This window comes from Leuciscus leuciscus (genome assembly GCF_965113295.1).
Source record: "Leuciscus leuciscus genome assembly, chromosome: 1".
Taxonomy (NCBI): domain Eukaryota; kingdom Metazoa; phylum Chordata; class Actinopteri; order Cypriniformes; family Leuciscidae; genus Leuciscus; species Leuciscus leuciscus.
This window is the reverse complement of record NC_138725.1, coordinates 15,604,374-15,618,735: the sequence shown is the minus strand read 5'-3', so window position 1 is coordinate 15,618,735 and position 14,362 is coordinate 15,604,374. Positions and strand designations below refer to the sequence as shown.

At 47.0% G+C, this 14,362-nt stretch overlaps 2 protein-coding genes and 2 long non-coding RNA genes across 4 annotated transcripts in view; all 4 read right to left on the bottom strand.

The window, feature by feature from the left end:
• The window catches only part of LOC309501050 (uncharacterized protein), a 75,706-nt gene that overhangs the window by 32,550 nt on the left and 28,794 nt on the right, over positions 1 to 14,362 (bottom strand). The window lies entirely within an intron of this gene.
• LOC309476714 (uncharacterized protein) lies at positions 3,126 to 4,333 on the bottom strand. The gene is made up of 3 exons (XM_082139886.1): positions 4,183 to 4,333; positions 3,816 to 4,057; positions 3,126 to 3,593 (listed from the first exon to the last, which is right to left on the bottom strand). Exons 1-3 carry the CDS (start codon positions 4,305 to 4,307, stop codon positions 3,538 to 3,540), a joined length of 423 nt encoding a protein of 140 aa, XP_081996012.1. The 5' UTR covers positions 4,308 to 4,333; the 3' UTR covers positions 3,126 to 3,537.
• Positions 4,486 to 12,401, bottom strand: LOC309493847. Its single transcript, XR_014204056.1, has 6 exons — positions 12,111 to 12,401; positions 5,716 to 5,761; positions 5,542 to 5,565; positions 5,056 to 5,434; positions 4,867 to 4,971; positions 4,486 to 4,664 (listed from the first exon to the last, which is right to left on the bottom strand). It is a non-coding gene; the product is annotated as an uncharacterized lncRNA (long non-coding RNA).
• LOC309503516 lies at positions 12,477 to 13,312 on the bottom strand. Its single transcript, XR_014207681.1, has 3 exons — positions 13,264 to 13,312; positions 12,844 to 12,912; positions 12,477 to 12,757 (listed from the first exon to the last, which is right to left on the bottom strand). It is a non-coding gene; the product is annotated as an uncharacterized lncRNA (long non-coding RNA).

The following is a 14,362-nucleotide window of genomic DNA, read 5'->3' as shown; positions in this document are numbered from 1 at the left end:
GTCACATTCCTCCACTGCGATTCTAATGTACCAATGGGGCATGAGAAAAGATCAGCTGGCAAGTCCTTTACTCCAGGCCTATTTATAGTGGGCATAACAGATTTCGGGCAGATGAGCTCCAGTTTGCGCAGGAATTCCATTGAAGCATGTAAACGCAATTAGTACTGCTTTACAAGTTCTTTCAGAAAATCCATACAACGCGAAGCAGTTCTCTCCTTCATGTCTGGGGCTAACCTACTTTCCTCCAGTTTGTCCATAAATGTGGTACCCAGGTCCGCATCCAGAGGGGATAGGAATATGCCAGACTGTGTGAGGTCAAGTTCACGGAGCTGCTTGTGATTACGCAAGACGCTCGGTTTGAGAACAGTTGTCATGTACAGCCTTTCCAAGTCTCTAAACACACCGAGAGTGTTTCCTGTTTCTAATTGAAAGCATTTATTTACAGCTTTGATTTCCACCAGAACAGGTTGAAGAAAGTACATGTAAAGGAGATTACTTTTGTCATTGTACATTTCCTTTAAAAGCCGAGCAGTATAACAGTGTTCTGTACTTGAAGCCATGTTAAAGTGCAATGTGAGGGCATCTTTTTGATCCACAATGCGGTTAATGCTGTCAGCCATCACAAGCCAACGGGTACAGCTTGGACTTATTAATTTCAAGGGGCAGCCCCCGTTATTAATAGTCTTGTATATGTTCTTGTATTCATACTGCCGCTTTGCTGAATGAGCGAACCAGTTGTAGGTTTCTCTAACCATGTATTCTATGTTGCTCGGAAGAACCTGCATTGCTTTATTTGTAACAATGTCAAGTGAATGGCAAACACAGCGAATAAGCTGCAGGTTTGGCTGTATTTGTTTAAGTAGTAGGGTGAAAACCGAGTGTTTTTTTTCCAACCATTACGCTGGCACCATCTGTGGCAATGCCCATCGTGTTTTTAATCTGCAGGCCGTTCTTTAATAGAAAATCAACAACAGTGTCTGATATGGCTTTAGCATCAGCATCGGTCAGCTCCACAAGTCCAAGATGTGTACTGACAAATTTGCTGTGTTTTTTTGAGTGGTATTTCACACAAATGCAAATAAGTTTGTTGACGGATATATCAGTGCTTTCATCGAGATACAGGGAATATGGAGACCAATATCCTCCACAAGTTCTTCTCTGAAGTGTGGCGCGAGGACAGATTTGATAATAGCTGTGCACTTTGTCCGGTGCATTTGGAATGTTCCCATCTCATCTTTCAAAATGTCTGACAAGTCGTCCACCGCATTTATTGAACTGTGACAAGCAATGTAGGCAGCGATTCTAATTTCACGACGCTTTTGGTCATCTTTGATCGGACACTGCCCTACTGCTCCCGCTGGCACAGTAAAAGTTTTTACACTTGGTGCACAGCGCGATTTGTGTTTTTTTGTGTTAGCATGCTCTTTCAAATCGTTTAACTGTGCTCTGATTTCTGATTGACAGTATTTAAAAAATGCCTTTGACTCATCGCCTACCACGGGTGCAATCCATGTTTTCAGAGACGGGTCGCTCTCCCATTCCTTTCTGTAGGACTTTCTATATTTACCCCACTTTGGCATGATGATGATGAATGATGATGATAAATGCAGTTTTGATGATATAACGAATAGGACGATTAGCCTACAACAGCCCGCCAATCAAGCTTGAATGGACAGGATTCCCCGGAACCTTTATTGGCTAACCTGAACCATACCTAATTTAAACGTCATCCTACATTATATAATTTATTTTATAGTTTGTTTTCATAAAAAAAAATAAAAAAAATACTGTTTATAGTTAAAGGGGCTATATGCTTTTTTCTGAAATTTAAACTCGCGACTGACACCTGTGGCCAAAAAACAGAACTGCTCTTCCTTTCTGCTCGCTCTCGCAGCGCGCGCTCGTACGTGCACACTTCACAAGTCATCTGCTGCAAGGAGGTCAACATTATGTTTACTGAAGTAAGAACAGTCAAATACATATATTGTTTGAGATAAGTGTTCTCTTATCAAAACGTCAAACGTGTAGCTGACAAACTACACAAAAAATTAATACATTAAATAAATAAACCCATTTCGCCATTGGCCTACACGCTGATGAAGGGCGCACAGCCCGAAACTTTCGTAGAATATTAAAAACACAAATCTGATCACTGTCCTTGACCACTTATTATACACAAGTAGCTTACTATCACCAAGTATGAAAGACACATATACATAATACTATTTAGCAATATTTATTGACTACATGTCTTATTACGTGAAATAAAATGCATCACACTTTACATCTTCATTTACCTCTTATTTTGTGTGAAGATATAGAAACAACAAACAATATAATGTAGCTTTACATGGCTATATAATAAATAATGCATCAGTTTTATATAGCGCTTTTCTAGACACCCAAAAAGACTTTACATTACTGATGCACTATTCATACTTATTTTTTTGTTTGTGTGTGTGTGTATATATATATATATATATATATATATATATATAGAATTCTAAATCTTACCTTGATGCATCATTTCTGTGAGCAATTGTGTACTTAGCTGAATGTCATACAGAAGATGAAATGAAACTTGGCTCTAATTACTACCCCTCCCTCCCTTCGACAGTTCAGAGGAGATTGACCTTCCCATGGAGGACAGCACTGACGGGAGCAACAGCGACCATGTGGAGGGTGTAGGAAGGGGGAGTGCAAGAGGAGGAAGAGGGAGTGCAAGAGGAAGAGGGAGGGGAAGAGGCAGAGGTGCAAGGACAGGGAGAGCAAGGGGGAGAGGAGCGCGCACTCTCAGTGCGGAGGACAGACAGCGGGTCGTTGAGCTCATTGCTACCAGAAATGCTGAGATGCAGGTTTTTCATATTTTACATGTACAAAATAAACACCAAAATCAACTTGTGTGGTTCCAAAAATGTTGTGGTTCTATCTTCAGGGAAAATTACAGCATTTAACCACTGAGGAGAAAGATGAAGTCCTTCAGCTGGTTGTAGGTCGTCTGCCAGGTGTTTTCCTTGATGTAATGGCATTCAGACATGCAACACCAGGGCCAGCAATTCCAACCGGGGGTCAGCCAGCTTGGTGCACCTGCCACAACTGTAGATTAATGCCTACAGATGTGGAAAACAAGTGCTGTAGACAGACTCCAACAAATTGCATCAGCAGAACTGTTCACATGGACCTGTACTGTCTTGATGAGGGCATCTTGCGCTTGGCACGCCAGACGTGGAATGATATCCTTTCACTGCATGACAGCCAAGACCCTGGGGCAGATAACAGGGAATATCGATACTCTGCCTACCGTCAGTTCACTGTGTGGCAACATGGACGTCTGGGTGGAGGTAATAGAGTTGTAATACCCAGCTGCTGTGTCTGGCGGATCAGAGACAGATACCCCGACCCTTTTGGAAATTATGTTGGATATAAAGAAGCCCCCTTCAGAGCAAATTAAAAAATGTGTACAATGACAACAAAGTTTTACTGTAATCAATGGTTTATTGTAAATACTATGTATAAGACTGTTCAGAATAAAACATTTCAGTTGAGCCACTTGTCCTTTTGGATCATTTCCTTCAGGTTGCTGAGGACATGTCCTAGAAAGACACAGACACATACAGAGCTGTGGTATAACATCAAAATGAAGAGCAAATTAACATACTTTTTGTCTGTGGCAAATAAAGACATAGAAATATAGTTTTAGCTGTAACAAGTCATAAGCTTTTCATATAAAAGCCTAGAAAAACTAGACTTTATTGTTGCTGCATGAAACCTGAAAACACACAACGTGCAGAGCTATGGGTAAGTGTCAGACCTACCTGTCCTCTGGAGATTTGTGACTGAGCCAACTCTCCTGTAGGTGGGGGCACAATTCCAGGTAGAAGACCGAGGTTCCGTGGGTCCTCTGGCCTTAGACTCCTCCTCCTTGGGAGTCCCCGTCGAGTGCAGTCGATTCTTCAAGATTTTGGCCTGGAGCTGAGGGATATAACTGTAGTCTTTTTTGGTCCTTACTGTGTGGACACTGTAGCGCTGGGACTTCTTTCTATTAACCCGTTTGTAACTGAAAAACAACAGACGCCACATAAGTTGCCATAACACACACACACACACACACACACACACACACACACACACACACACCTTAGCACACCCAATAACAATTACTCATTCCAAACAGTGACTTACGAAATGTTGCCTTTACGGTCCACATAAGCTGGCCGGCTATTGTGGTGGTTATAATCTAATGCTGCAAGAAGAGTCCGCGCTTCGGAGACTGGTGGCGAGAACGAAAACCTCTTACTAGCATACATAAGAACGTGGTTTTGAAAGGATTCCAGCTTGGGAAGTTGTCCTTGGGAATACAAAGTAAAAATATAAATAATTAGATTTCTGGCTAAGAAACCACAAATAAAACAATGAAAAAACATATTATAAATTCAACTCAATCCTGCAAAGAAACATTTGAACATTTTATTCATCTTACCGAAAGGATAAAAACTTCTCCAAATCTTTTAGCCATCTCTTGTTGAGCACAATTTGGGACAGTGCCTCGTGTGCGGGAGAGCCAGGTAGAATGACCTCTTTCCTCAAGGTGTCATGATCAAGTGGTTCATGGAGACATCTGCCAAGTGCCCACTCATGCTCTCCACAGACATGGTGTAGTACACCTCGCCAGATAGACTAAAAAAAAAAAGAAAAAAAGGTGAAATAAAAAAAAATACTTTTACAGCATGACAGAAATTTAAATGCCATTTACATCTTAGAACAGCATGGTGAAAGATAGCATAAACAGTTGAGGATAAGTCAGTCAAAGTCATTAGGTAAACATAAAAATACTGTAGTGTACATATTTTGCTTCAACATACTAACCATGAACTCCTCTCGGTTTATAGCCGTCTGACAAGAAAACCAAAAGTGGTTAACTATATCCTTCATCCACACAAGGATGTGTTTTTGGCCACTGATGATTCCAGCCTATAAAAGAAAAACAATGTTTAGGAGAAATTGTTCCAAACCTGTACTCTAAATCAGAGATGATCAGTGGCATATCCCTCTTACAGCATGAAGTTTTTTGGTGAGGTTCTTTGCTGCATGCCATACATCCAAAGAATGGATGACACCGCGGTCCTTGTACCTCTTGGGATCTGCAGTGAAACAACCAAACATGAGAAAAAAGAAAGAAATATACACTCAAATGTAATAACACAAGTGAACAATTTATTCTTACGCATCAAGGCAGCAATCTGCACATGTGCATCGGTGACTATTTCTTTGATGTCAAGCTCACTCATAAGACTGTCAAAAGTCTTTATGAATGCAACCTTCTCCATGTCCACACTCTTACGATCGGTCTGCCTCTTATCAACAGTGAGGACACTGAAGATGTCCATGGTTTCTTGCTCCATTGCTGTATATGTGCAGTACTGTGCACAGTGGCCTTAGGTGCAAAGCAAAAACATGATTTAATGTAGTTATGGTAATAATACATACTGCTCCAGAGCTGTATGTAAGAGTACAGAGAGGCCACCGGCTTCTGTGACTGACCTGGAGAGTCCATCCTTCCGTCAGCTGTAACAGATAAGTGGAATGTAACCATATACACCTAATACTGACAATGCTGTTCATCTTATCTGAACAATGTCATTTATTATCAATATCCCCTGACTTATAAAATATTACCCAAATCTTATGTGGCTGTTTGTTCTGTTCAGTACTTACCAAGGGCAACAACATTATCTTTATGGCGTAATCTGTCAATAACGTACTCGGTTACTAACGTAACCTCGGTTCTCTCTAGAAGAGGGAACGAGTACTTGCGTAAGAAATCTTACGCTAGGGGAAAACCTCTTTTCCTCAAGATATTGAAGCCAAAAATTATCCTTAATTTTGCAATAATGTAAAACGCATTGCAGCAGCATGCAGACATGGGCGAGACAGCTCGCGCGCCCATTGGCTGCTCTGCGGCAACTGCACCAGCCTATCGATAGAGGCTCCTCATGACGTCAGAACCAATGAGGGCGCTTCGCGCCCATTACGTCATGTCCCGCCGAAATCGGGTGGGGCCAGGGCTATAAATACGGCCCAGAGAGGCTGGTTTGGTCAGTTTTTCATCGCTGAAGCGAATCAGAACATGACGCATGCACGGCAAGATACGCAAGTACTCGTTCCCTCTTCTAGAGAGAACCGAGGTTACGTTAGTAACCGAGTACGTTCTCTTACGAGAGGTCTCTCGTACTTGCGTAAGAAATCTTACGCTAGGGGAACACAATGTAAAACGCCGTGCGTGCTTGAGACATAACACTAAAGTCCCAAGGGCAGGTGCCCGGGGCTCATACAGTGCCTAATCACAAGGGACTCACAGAGAATCCGGGAAGAGGGGCTAGAATAGCATCATTCCTGTAATATAAAACTCTGATAAGAGCATATTATATCAAGTGTTCCACACTGCCAGGGCGAACTCGGCCTGGACTGATAAATAAGGGGGACTTACGCACTGCCCACAGAAGTATACAGGTGATCAGTGATCGACGCTCTAGCAGTTTCAGCATCCCGAGCCGATAGCATCGGGCGGGCAGTACTGAAAAATTCAACCGAGAGCAACTTAGCTTGTAAAGCGGGAACCTCGAGGTTATAAAACCTTATAAATGTAGACGGGGAGGCCCAGCCTGCCGCCATACAGATATCTTGCAAGGCAATCCCACTGGACCAAGCCCACGACGAGGCCATGCCTCTTGTGGAGTGCGCTTTGACACCTATCGGGCATTGCAGGCCCCTGGATGTGTAAGCTAGCGCAATAGCATCCACTATCCATCTGGATAGACTCTGTTTTGACGCAGCTAGTCCCTTAGAACGTCCGCTGAACAAAACAAAGAGCTGCTCCGTCTGTCTGAAAACAGATGAGCGAGACACATATGCCCTTAACGCCCTGACCGGGCAAAGGAAGCCTGTGTCCCCTTCCTCTTCAGATACCGGCAGGGCCGACAGGGAGATAACCTGTGCCCTAAACGGTGTATTGATAGATTTAGGAACGTATCCGTGCTTTGGTTTGAGTATGACTCTCGAGTCATTAGGCCCAAACTCCATACACGTCGCGCTCACTGAGAGCGCTTGCAGATCCCCTATGCGCTTCACTGAAGCGAGAGCCAGAAGAAACACTGTTTTGAAAGCCAAGAGTTTCAGGTCTATTGACTGTATTGGCTCGAATGGGGCACCTTTCATGGCTTCCAGAACCGTGGAGAGGTCCCAAACGGGAACTGAGGGAGGTCTGGGAGGGTTCAGCCTCTTAGCTCCTCTAAGGAAGCGAATGACCAGATCGTTCCTTCCTAGTGACTGGCCGAGCGGTGGTTCAGCGAACGCTGCTATGGCCGCCACATAAACTTTGAGCGTGGATGGGGTTCTGCCCTTATCCAGCAGCTCTTGTAAAAAAGAGAGGATCTCCGTCACCCCACAGCATGAGGGCGGAGTACCACTCGCTGCACACCAGCTAGTGAACACAGACCATTTTGAGGCATAGAGCCGCCTCGTAGATGGAGCTCTAGCCTGTGTGATCGTGTTTAACACTCCCGCTGGGAGGTTAACGGGTACCCGTTGATGGCCCACACGTGTAGGGACCAACGCTCCGGGTAAGGATGCAAGATCGAGCCGTTCGCCTGTGCGAGGAGATCCCTCCTCACCGGTATCGGCCACGGGGTGGTACTCGTCAGCTGCATCAGGACTGGAAACCAGGCTTGGTTTGTCCAGAATGGGGCGACGAGCAGCACTGGGCATCCGCTCTCCCTGATTCGCTCTAACACCTGGGGTAGGAGCGTGACAGGGGGAAACGCATAGAGCGGGCAGCGGGGCCAGACGTGAGCCAGCGCGTCCCTGCACTTGGAGAAAATTATTTGACAATGAGCGTTCTCTTGAGACGCAAATAGGTCTATTTTCGCTCTGCCAAACGTATTCCACAGCAGTTCGACTGTCTGTGGGTGCAAAGACCATTCTCCTGCTGGAAGATTGTTTCTGGACAGTCTGTCTGGCCCCACATTCAGAAGGCCGGGCACATGCGCTGCCCTGAGCGAGCGCAGATTGTGCTGAGCCCAGATCAGGAGGCGTTCCGTCAGCCTGTGAAGGATTCTGGATCTGATACCTCCTTGGTGATTTATATAAGCCACCACTGACATGTTGTCCGAACGGACCAAGACGTGGTGTCTTTTTATCTGGGGACAAAAGCGCCTCAGCGCGTTGTCGACTGCCATCATTTCCAGGCAGTTTATATGCAGAAGCTTTTCCCGTTCCGACCACTGGCCGAATAACGGTCTGCCCTCGAGCAGCGCTCCCCATCCCGAGGTTGAGGCGTCCGTAGACACCACCTTCACACTCGAGGAAGTCCCCAGGCTTACACCTAACCGGTACCAGTCGGTCACTGTCCAAGGTTTCAGAGCTGCAACGCATTTCTGATCGACCTTGAGGAGCGCGAGACCGGAGGTCCAAGCTCTGCGCGGCGCGCGCGCTTTCAACCAGTACTGCAGCGGGCGCATGCGAAGCAGACCCAGCTGAAGCACTGAGGATGCTGAAGCCATGAGACCCAGCATCCTCTGAAACTTTTTGAGCGGGACCAAAGCGTTGTGGTGAAAAATCTCTGTCATGCGCTGAATACTTAGTCTGCGCTGCGGCGACAGCTGTGCTGTCATAGAGAGCGAGTCCAAATCTGTGCCCAGAAAAGATATTTTCTGACACGGAGACAGCGAACTCTTCACCCAATTGACTGTGAGACCCAAATTCTCGAGGTGATCGAGTAATACGGTCCTGTGTTCTATGAGCTCCGACTGTGATCGAGCTAGAACCAGCCAATCGTCCAGATAATTCAGCACTCGTATGCCTCCCAGCCTGAGGGGTGCGAGCGCTGCATCCATGCACATCGTGAATACGCGAGGTGCCAGGGATAGGCCAAATGGCAGGACTGTGTACTGATATGCCTGACCCTCGAAGGCGAATTTCAAAAATCGCCTGTGACGTGACGCTATTTGTATTTGAAAATAAGCGTCTTTCAGATCTATCGACATGAACCAGTCCCCTTGGCAAATTTGCGAGAGGATTTTCTTGGTCGTGAGCATTCTGAACCGTCGTTTCAGAAGTGCTTTGTTTAGCCGTCTTAGATCTAGAATGGGTCTGAGACCCCCGTCTTTCTTGGGTAACAGAAAATATCTGCTGTACATGCCCCCTTCGCTCTGAGCTTGTGATAAGGGTTCTATAGCCCCTTTGCTCAGTAGCTTCGCTATTTCGGCTCGAAGTAGGTTTGCTACTTCCTTTTTCACCGTAGTTTCGATTCGCGCCGCTTTGCGTTGCGGGCGTCGATCGAACTGTAGCGAATAGCCTCTTTCTATAATGTTCAGCACCCACTCTGATACCCCGGGGAGCTCTGCCCACGCTTTCGCGTGAGTGGCTAGGGGTAGAATGATATCTGGGCTCTGGCCGCGATCTAGTGGCGAGCGGAGAGCAACAGTGTGCTGTAACATGAGCGCCGCGTTTGCAGCGTGCGAGACTGGGGGCGCGCTGATCACAGCGAGCAGTCTGCCCGCGCTCAGTTCTCCTGCAGCCGTGTGCTGAGGGAGAGCGAGCGTGGTGAGCCCCGTGGGGTTTAATATGTCTGTGAGCGAATGAGGGCGCGGGACAACGGGCCCATGCATAACGCTGAGAACACCGTCTGTTTGTGCAGACTGTATGTGCGTTGGTTTCGTTTTTACAGAAACCGTGAGACAAGTAGCGTGTAGTGTTTGCGGGCACTGGGGCGTGGGCACAATCACTACATTTGGTGCACAACCGACATGAGTCGGTTTTATTTGTGCGGGCCGTGTGTGGCGGGCCGTGTTTGTGTGTAGGAATGGGCACTGGGCAGTGGGCATGTTTACTACACTCATAACACCATCGGCCGTGGCCGGAATACCAGAAAATACACTCTTTTTGGGATTTATCTGGGTCGCCGTAAAAACGGCGTTTGTGTGCAGGCAAGCGGGCTGTACTGCCGACTTGTTTACGGCGAAATACGCTGGAACAGTCGCAATTACTGGAACTGAGCGAGCGAAAATTTTTGGTGGAAGTCCGACCGCAGCGGGACTTGAACACCGTCGCTTCCGTAGGCTGGCTAGGAAGACTTAGAGGCCTCGGGCTTTACCTCAATCCACGGCCGTGGCCCACGCGGCGGGGGGCGGCGGCCGGCGGAGCGAGAGCGCGGTCTCTGATCCTTGGTCTGTCGGCGCTGTGGGGCGGCGGCAGCTGAGGGTTGCGGCTGAGAGCTGCGAGCAGACGGCTGTTTTGAGCGACCTGCTGCGGAGCTTGAGCGCTTGGGCAGGAAATGTTTCATGGCCTGCAATGTCTTTTGAACCTCGGCGAATCTGTCTGCGAAATCCTTGACAGAAGATCCGAAGAGGCCAGCGGGGGAGACGGGGGCGTCGAGAAACGCAGAGCGCTCCGAATCCGACATCTCCGAGAGCTTTAACCAGAGGTGTCTCTCAGCAACGGTGAGAGACGCCATGTTCCGCCCCATGGCCTGCACGGCGGATTTAGTGGCGTGAAGGGCGAGATCCGTCGCGCTCCTCAAATCCGTGAGATTCACAGCTTCCGGTCCTTCCTCATCCATTTTGCGGAGAAGGTTGGCTTGGAAGATCTGGAGCACGGCCATTGAATGAAGCGCCGAGACAGCCTGCCCGGCGGCGGTGTAAGCGCGACCGTGCAGGGCTGAGGTAGTACGGCAGGCTTTAGATGGCAGCGCCGTCTTAGCACGCCGTCCAGCAGAGGGCGGGCAAAGATGGGCGGCTACCGCTTCCTCGACGGGAGGAAGAGAGTGGTACCCTTTGTCCTTAGCACCGTCGACTACGGAGAATGCTGCGGACACGGGAGCACGCACTCTGGCTGAAAAGGGGGCGCTCCAAGACTTAGCTACCTCTTCGTGAAGCTCAGGAAGGAAGGGAGCTGGTCTTGAAGGACGTTCCCTTTGTAGAAAACAGCCGTCCAGGCGGTTGAGTGCAGGCTGCTGGAGCGTCGACCACTCAAGGCCGAGGCTCTCGACGCATCAGCTCCGCCTCGATGCTAGCTCTTTTCCCAGAGGGCCGGTGAGAAGATGGTGCGAGGTCCGCGGAGCTCGACCAGTCCTCACTGCCCGACGCTAGGATAGAGCAACTGTCGTCCTCCACTCGTACAGCTTCCTCATAGTCCTCAATGGCGGACGCGGCGGCAGACAGCGGCCGCTGACCGGCGGTGAGAGACTCGGGTGAAGCAGGCGGCGAAGCTAGCGGGCGCACCGGCGAGCTTTCGCGGGATGGAGGAGGTTCAGGGACCCGCTGAGCGCGGCGCTTTTTACGGCGCGGCAGCTCGGCGGGCGAAGGCGCGGGCGCAGCTTCGAGGAAGAATGCTCGGCGAGTCCGCAGAGTCACCATAGGCATTAATTCGCAGTGAGGGCAGCCGCCCTCGGCGAGCGCGATAGCTGCGTGATCCTCACCCAGGCAGGAAACACAGATGACGTGGTGGTCCCCGTCGCTGAGTGGAGCTCGGCAAGAGCCGCAGGAAGAACGAGGCATCTTGAAAAAGACGCTTCGTGCTCTTTTAGAAGGAGAGAATGTGCGTGTCGCAGCGGCGAACACACACACAGCAATAAAAGGATATAGTACGCCGGAAAGCGTCAGCAGAAACGGCGACTGAAGGCGGCGAGATGTCGACCAGCTGCTTCAGATGCACTAATCCCGCTGGGTGCTTGGCTCAGACGGCGTGGCTTCCTCTCGGGATCCAGCGATGTGAAGTCCGCTGAAGAGATGAAAAACTGACCAAACCAGCCTCTCTGGGCCGTATTTATAGCCCTGGCCCCACCCGATTTCGGCGGGACATGACGTAATGGGCGCGAAGCGCCCTCATTGGTTCTGACGTCATGAGGAGCCTCTATCGATAGGCTGGTGCAGTTGCCGCAGAGCAGCCAATGGGCGCGCGAGCTGTCTCGCCCATGTCTGCATGCTGCTGCAATGCGTTTTACATTATTGCAAAATTAAGGATAATTTTTGGCTTCAATATCTCGAGGAAAAGAGGTTTTCCCCTAGCGTAAGATTTCTTACGCAAGTACGAGAGACCTCTCGTAAGAGATCCACATTCCTCTTCTCCTCCCAAAACTCCTTCACTGCATCTACACAATAGGCATTTTGGATAGCGTAGAAGGTGCCGGGTGCCACTATACCAATATTCATGAACTGGAAGAGGAGGGCGACCTTGGTGTAGTTATTTCCGGACAAAAGAATGTTGGTGGCCAACATGAAGTCTCCTCCTTGCATGCCATATTTCAATAATGGCTGGCTGTTCCACACAAAGAGTTTGTGCCCATACGAGCAATATTATATGTGGGAAAAACATTGTATATAGTTTAACCAGTTTAACCAAATTCTCTGACATGTAAAGTGCTCTTTGATTATTTTGGATCACATACTTACCCACTCGATATGGTGGAATCCCTTCACAATCCTGACCTGTGCTCCTATCACTATAGTTACATTTACCTATTGGCAGTTGGAGAAAACTAACAAGTTTCATCAGATTTTCATGATACGTGATGGATGCAGGCTGATTGATGAGGTCACTTTCCACTCTGACTCCATCTGGCAGAGGAAAGATGGAATGTTCCGAGTATTCTGTAACGTCTGGGTCTGCAGTTTGCTCCTCTGAGTCAAGTATGTCCATGACAGCTTCTTCCGACCCAATAAGAGGAAGCCTGTCGATCTTTTCCTGCAACTTACTGTGAGCACTGTGTATATAAAACAAATGTAAATAAATACACATTTTCCTTCATGTATTAAAAAGTAGTGATTCTCACATCACAACAGTTCTTACCGCACATATATGGGTGGCACATAATCAACATCAGATGGTTCGGATGTGATTTTATCCTGAAGTTCTATCCTGCAACAGAAAAACAAAGGAAATTATTAATTAACAAACCCATGAGAAGGAGAGTACTGCACACCAAAAGAGAGGTGCTTGCTACTAGTGCGTAGAATCTGGAAGAAACAGGTGCCACACACTCCAACTTAAATAAAAAAAATATATATATATATTACAGTTATTGAGCGATAACGTTTCGGTTTTTACTTTTCCATAAGCCTTCTGTGATCTGAATAAAGTCTATGGCCCGAAACATTATTGGTCAATATTTTTTATTTTTTTACACTAAACTTGGGAGTGTGCAGCACATATTCTTTTCTTAATTACATTACAGGACTGTAAATAAAATGAAGATCATTGGCAACTTACACACTATTCTCAAGGCTGTTGGCTACTTCTTCATCAATGAAGCTATACACAAACAAAATATCAAAACAATAAGCTATAATAACAGCACATTGTATATTACAAATCTATGGCAACAACACATCTACCTTTCTTCCAAAGGTCCCACCTCCTCTTCAAGTGGTTGTACTCCATCTATTTCAAAGCTGACCCTGTTGACACAACATTATGGCGTGAATATCCTTTCATGGTTGAAACACGCATAACAGAGTTTGATGAAACAGTAATCTGTGTGTGTTGCTTTATAAAGTACACAAAGGTCACAACAAGGAGCTTCAAGAAATTCACAATCTGAATTCTACCTGAAAAGGCTCACTCGTCCCATCACCAACTATTTCAAACATGTTTTACAAAAAAGTGACAGACATCTTTGCAAAGAACTATTTTTGACATTTAGTACATTTTACACAAAACCGTACCTGTCTGATCCCCCTGTAGTGACTGTTGTTGTCACAGTGTGTGGTGGTTCCCTGGGTTAAACACTAGAGGTCCTCAGTTTTCACGGTGTCTATGCATTCTCACTACAATGGGCTTTATGCACAGCTACACTACTTCCTGAACTTCAGCCAGCTCTTTGTTTCCTGTCTGTCATTATTGGACAAACTGATTAATCCAGGTGTGTCTGATTATTGTTACTGAGGTCAGGCACACCTGGATTAATCAGTTTGTCCAATAATGACAGACAGGAAACAAAGAGCTGGCTGAAGTTCAGGAAGTAGTGCAGCTGTGCATTAAGCCCATTCCCATGATCCTGTCTGTCACTGATTGTTCATTGCCTTACAGCTGTTTCTCGTCACCTTGTTAGCACTTGTGTATATATACCCTGTCTGTTTCAGTGTTTGTCATGGAGTCCTTGTATATTGTCCCCACACTTCTGTTGTTAGTTCAAGCCTGTTTCTTGTGTTATCTTTTATGTTTTTGGATTGCCTTTTGGATTATTGACCTCTTCCTGGACTGGTTGTGAGTACGGATTATCCTTTAATAAAACACTGCTTTTGGATCTTACCTTTCCGTGTGTGTGATCGTTACTGATGGCAAAATGAGGCTTCATGAACCACTGATA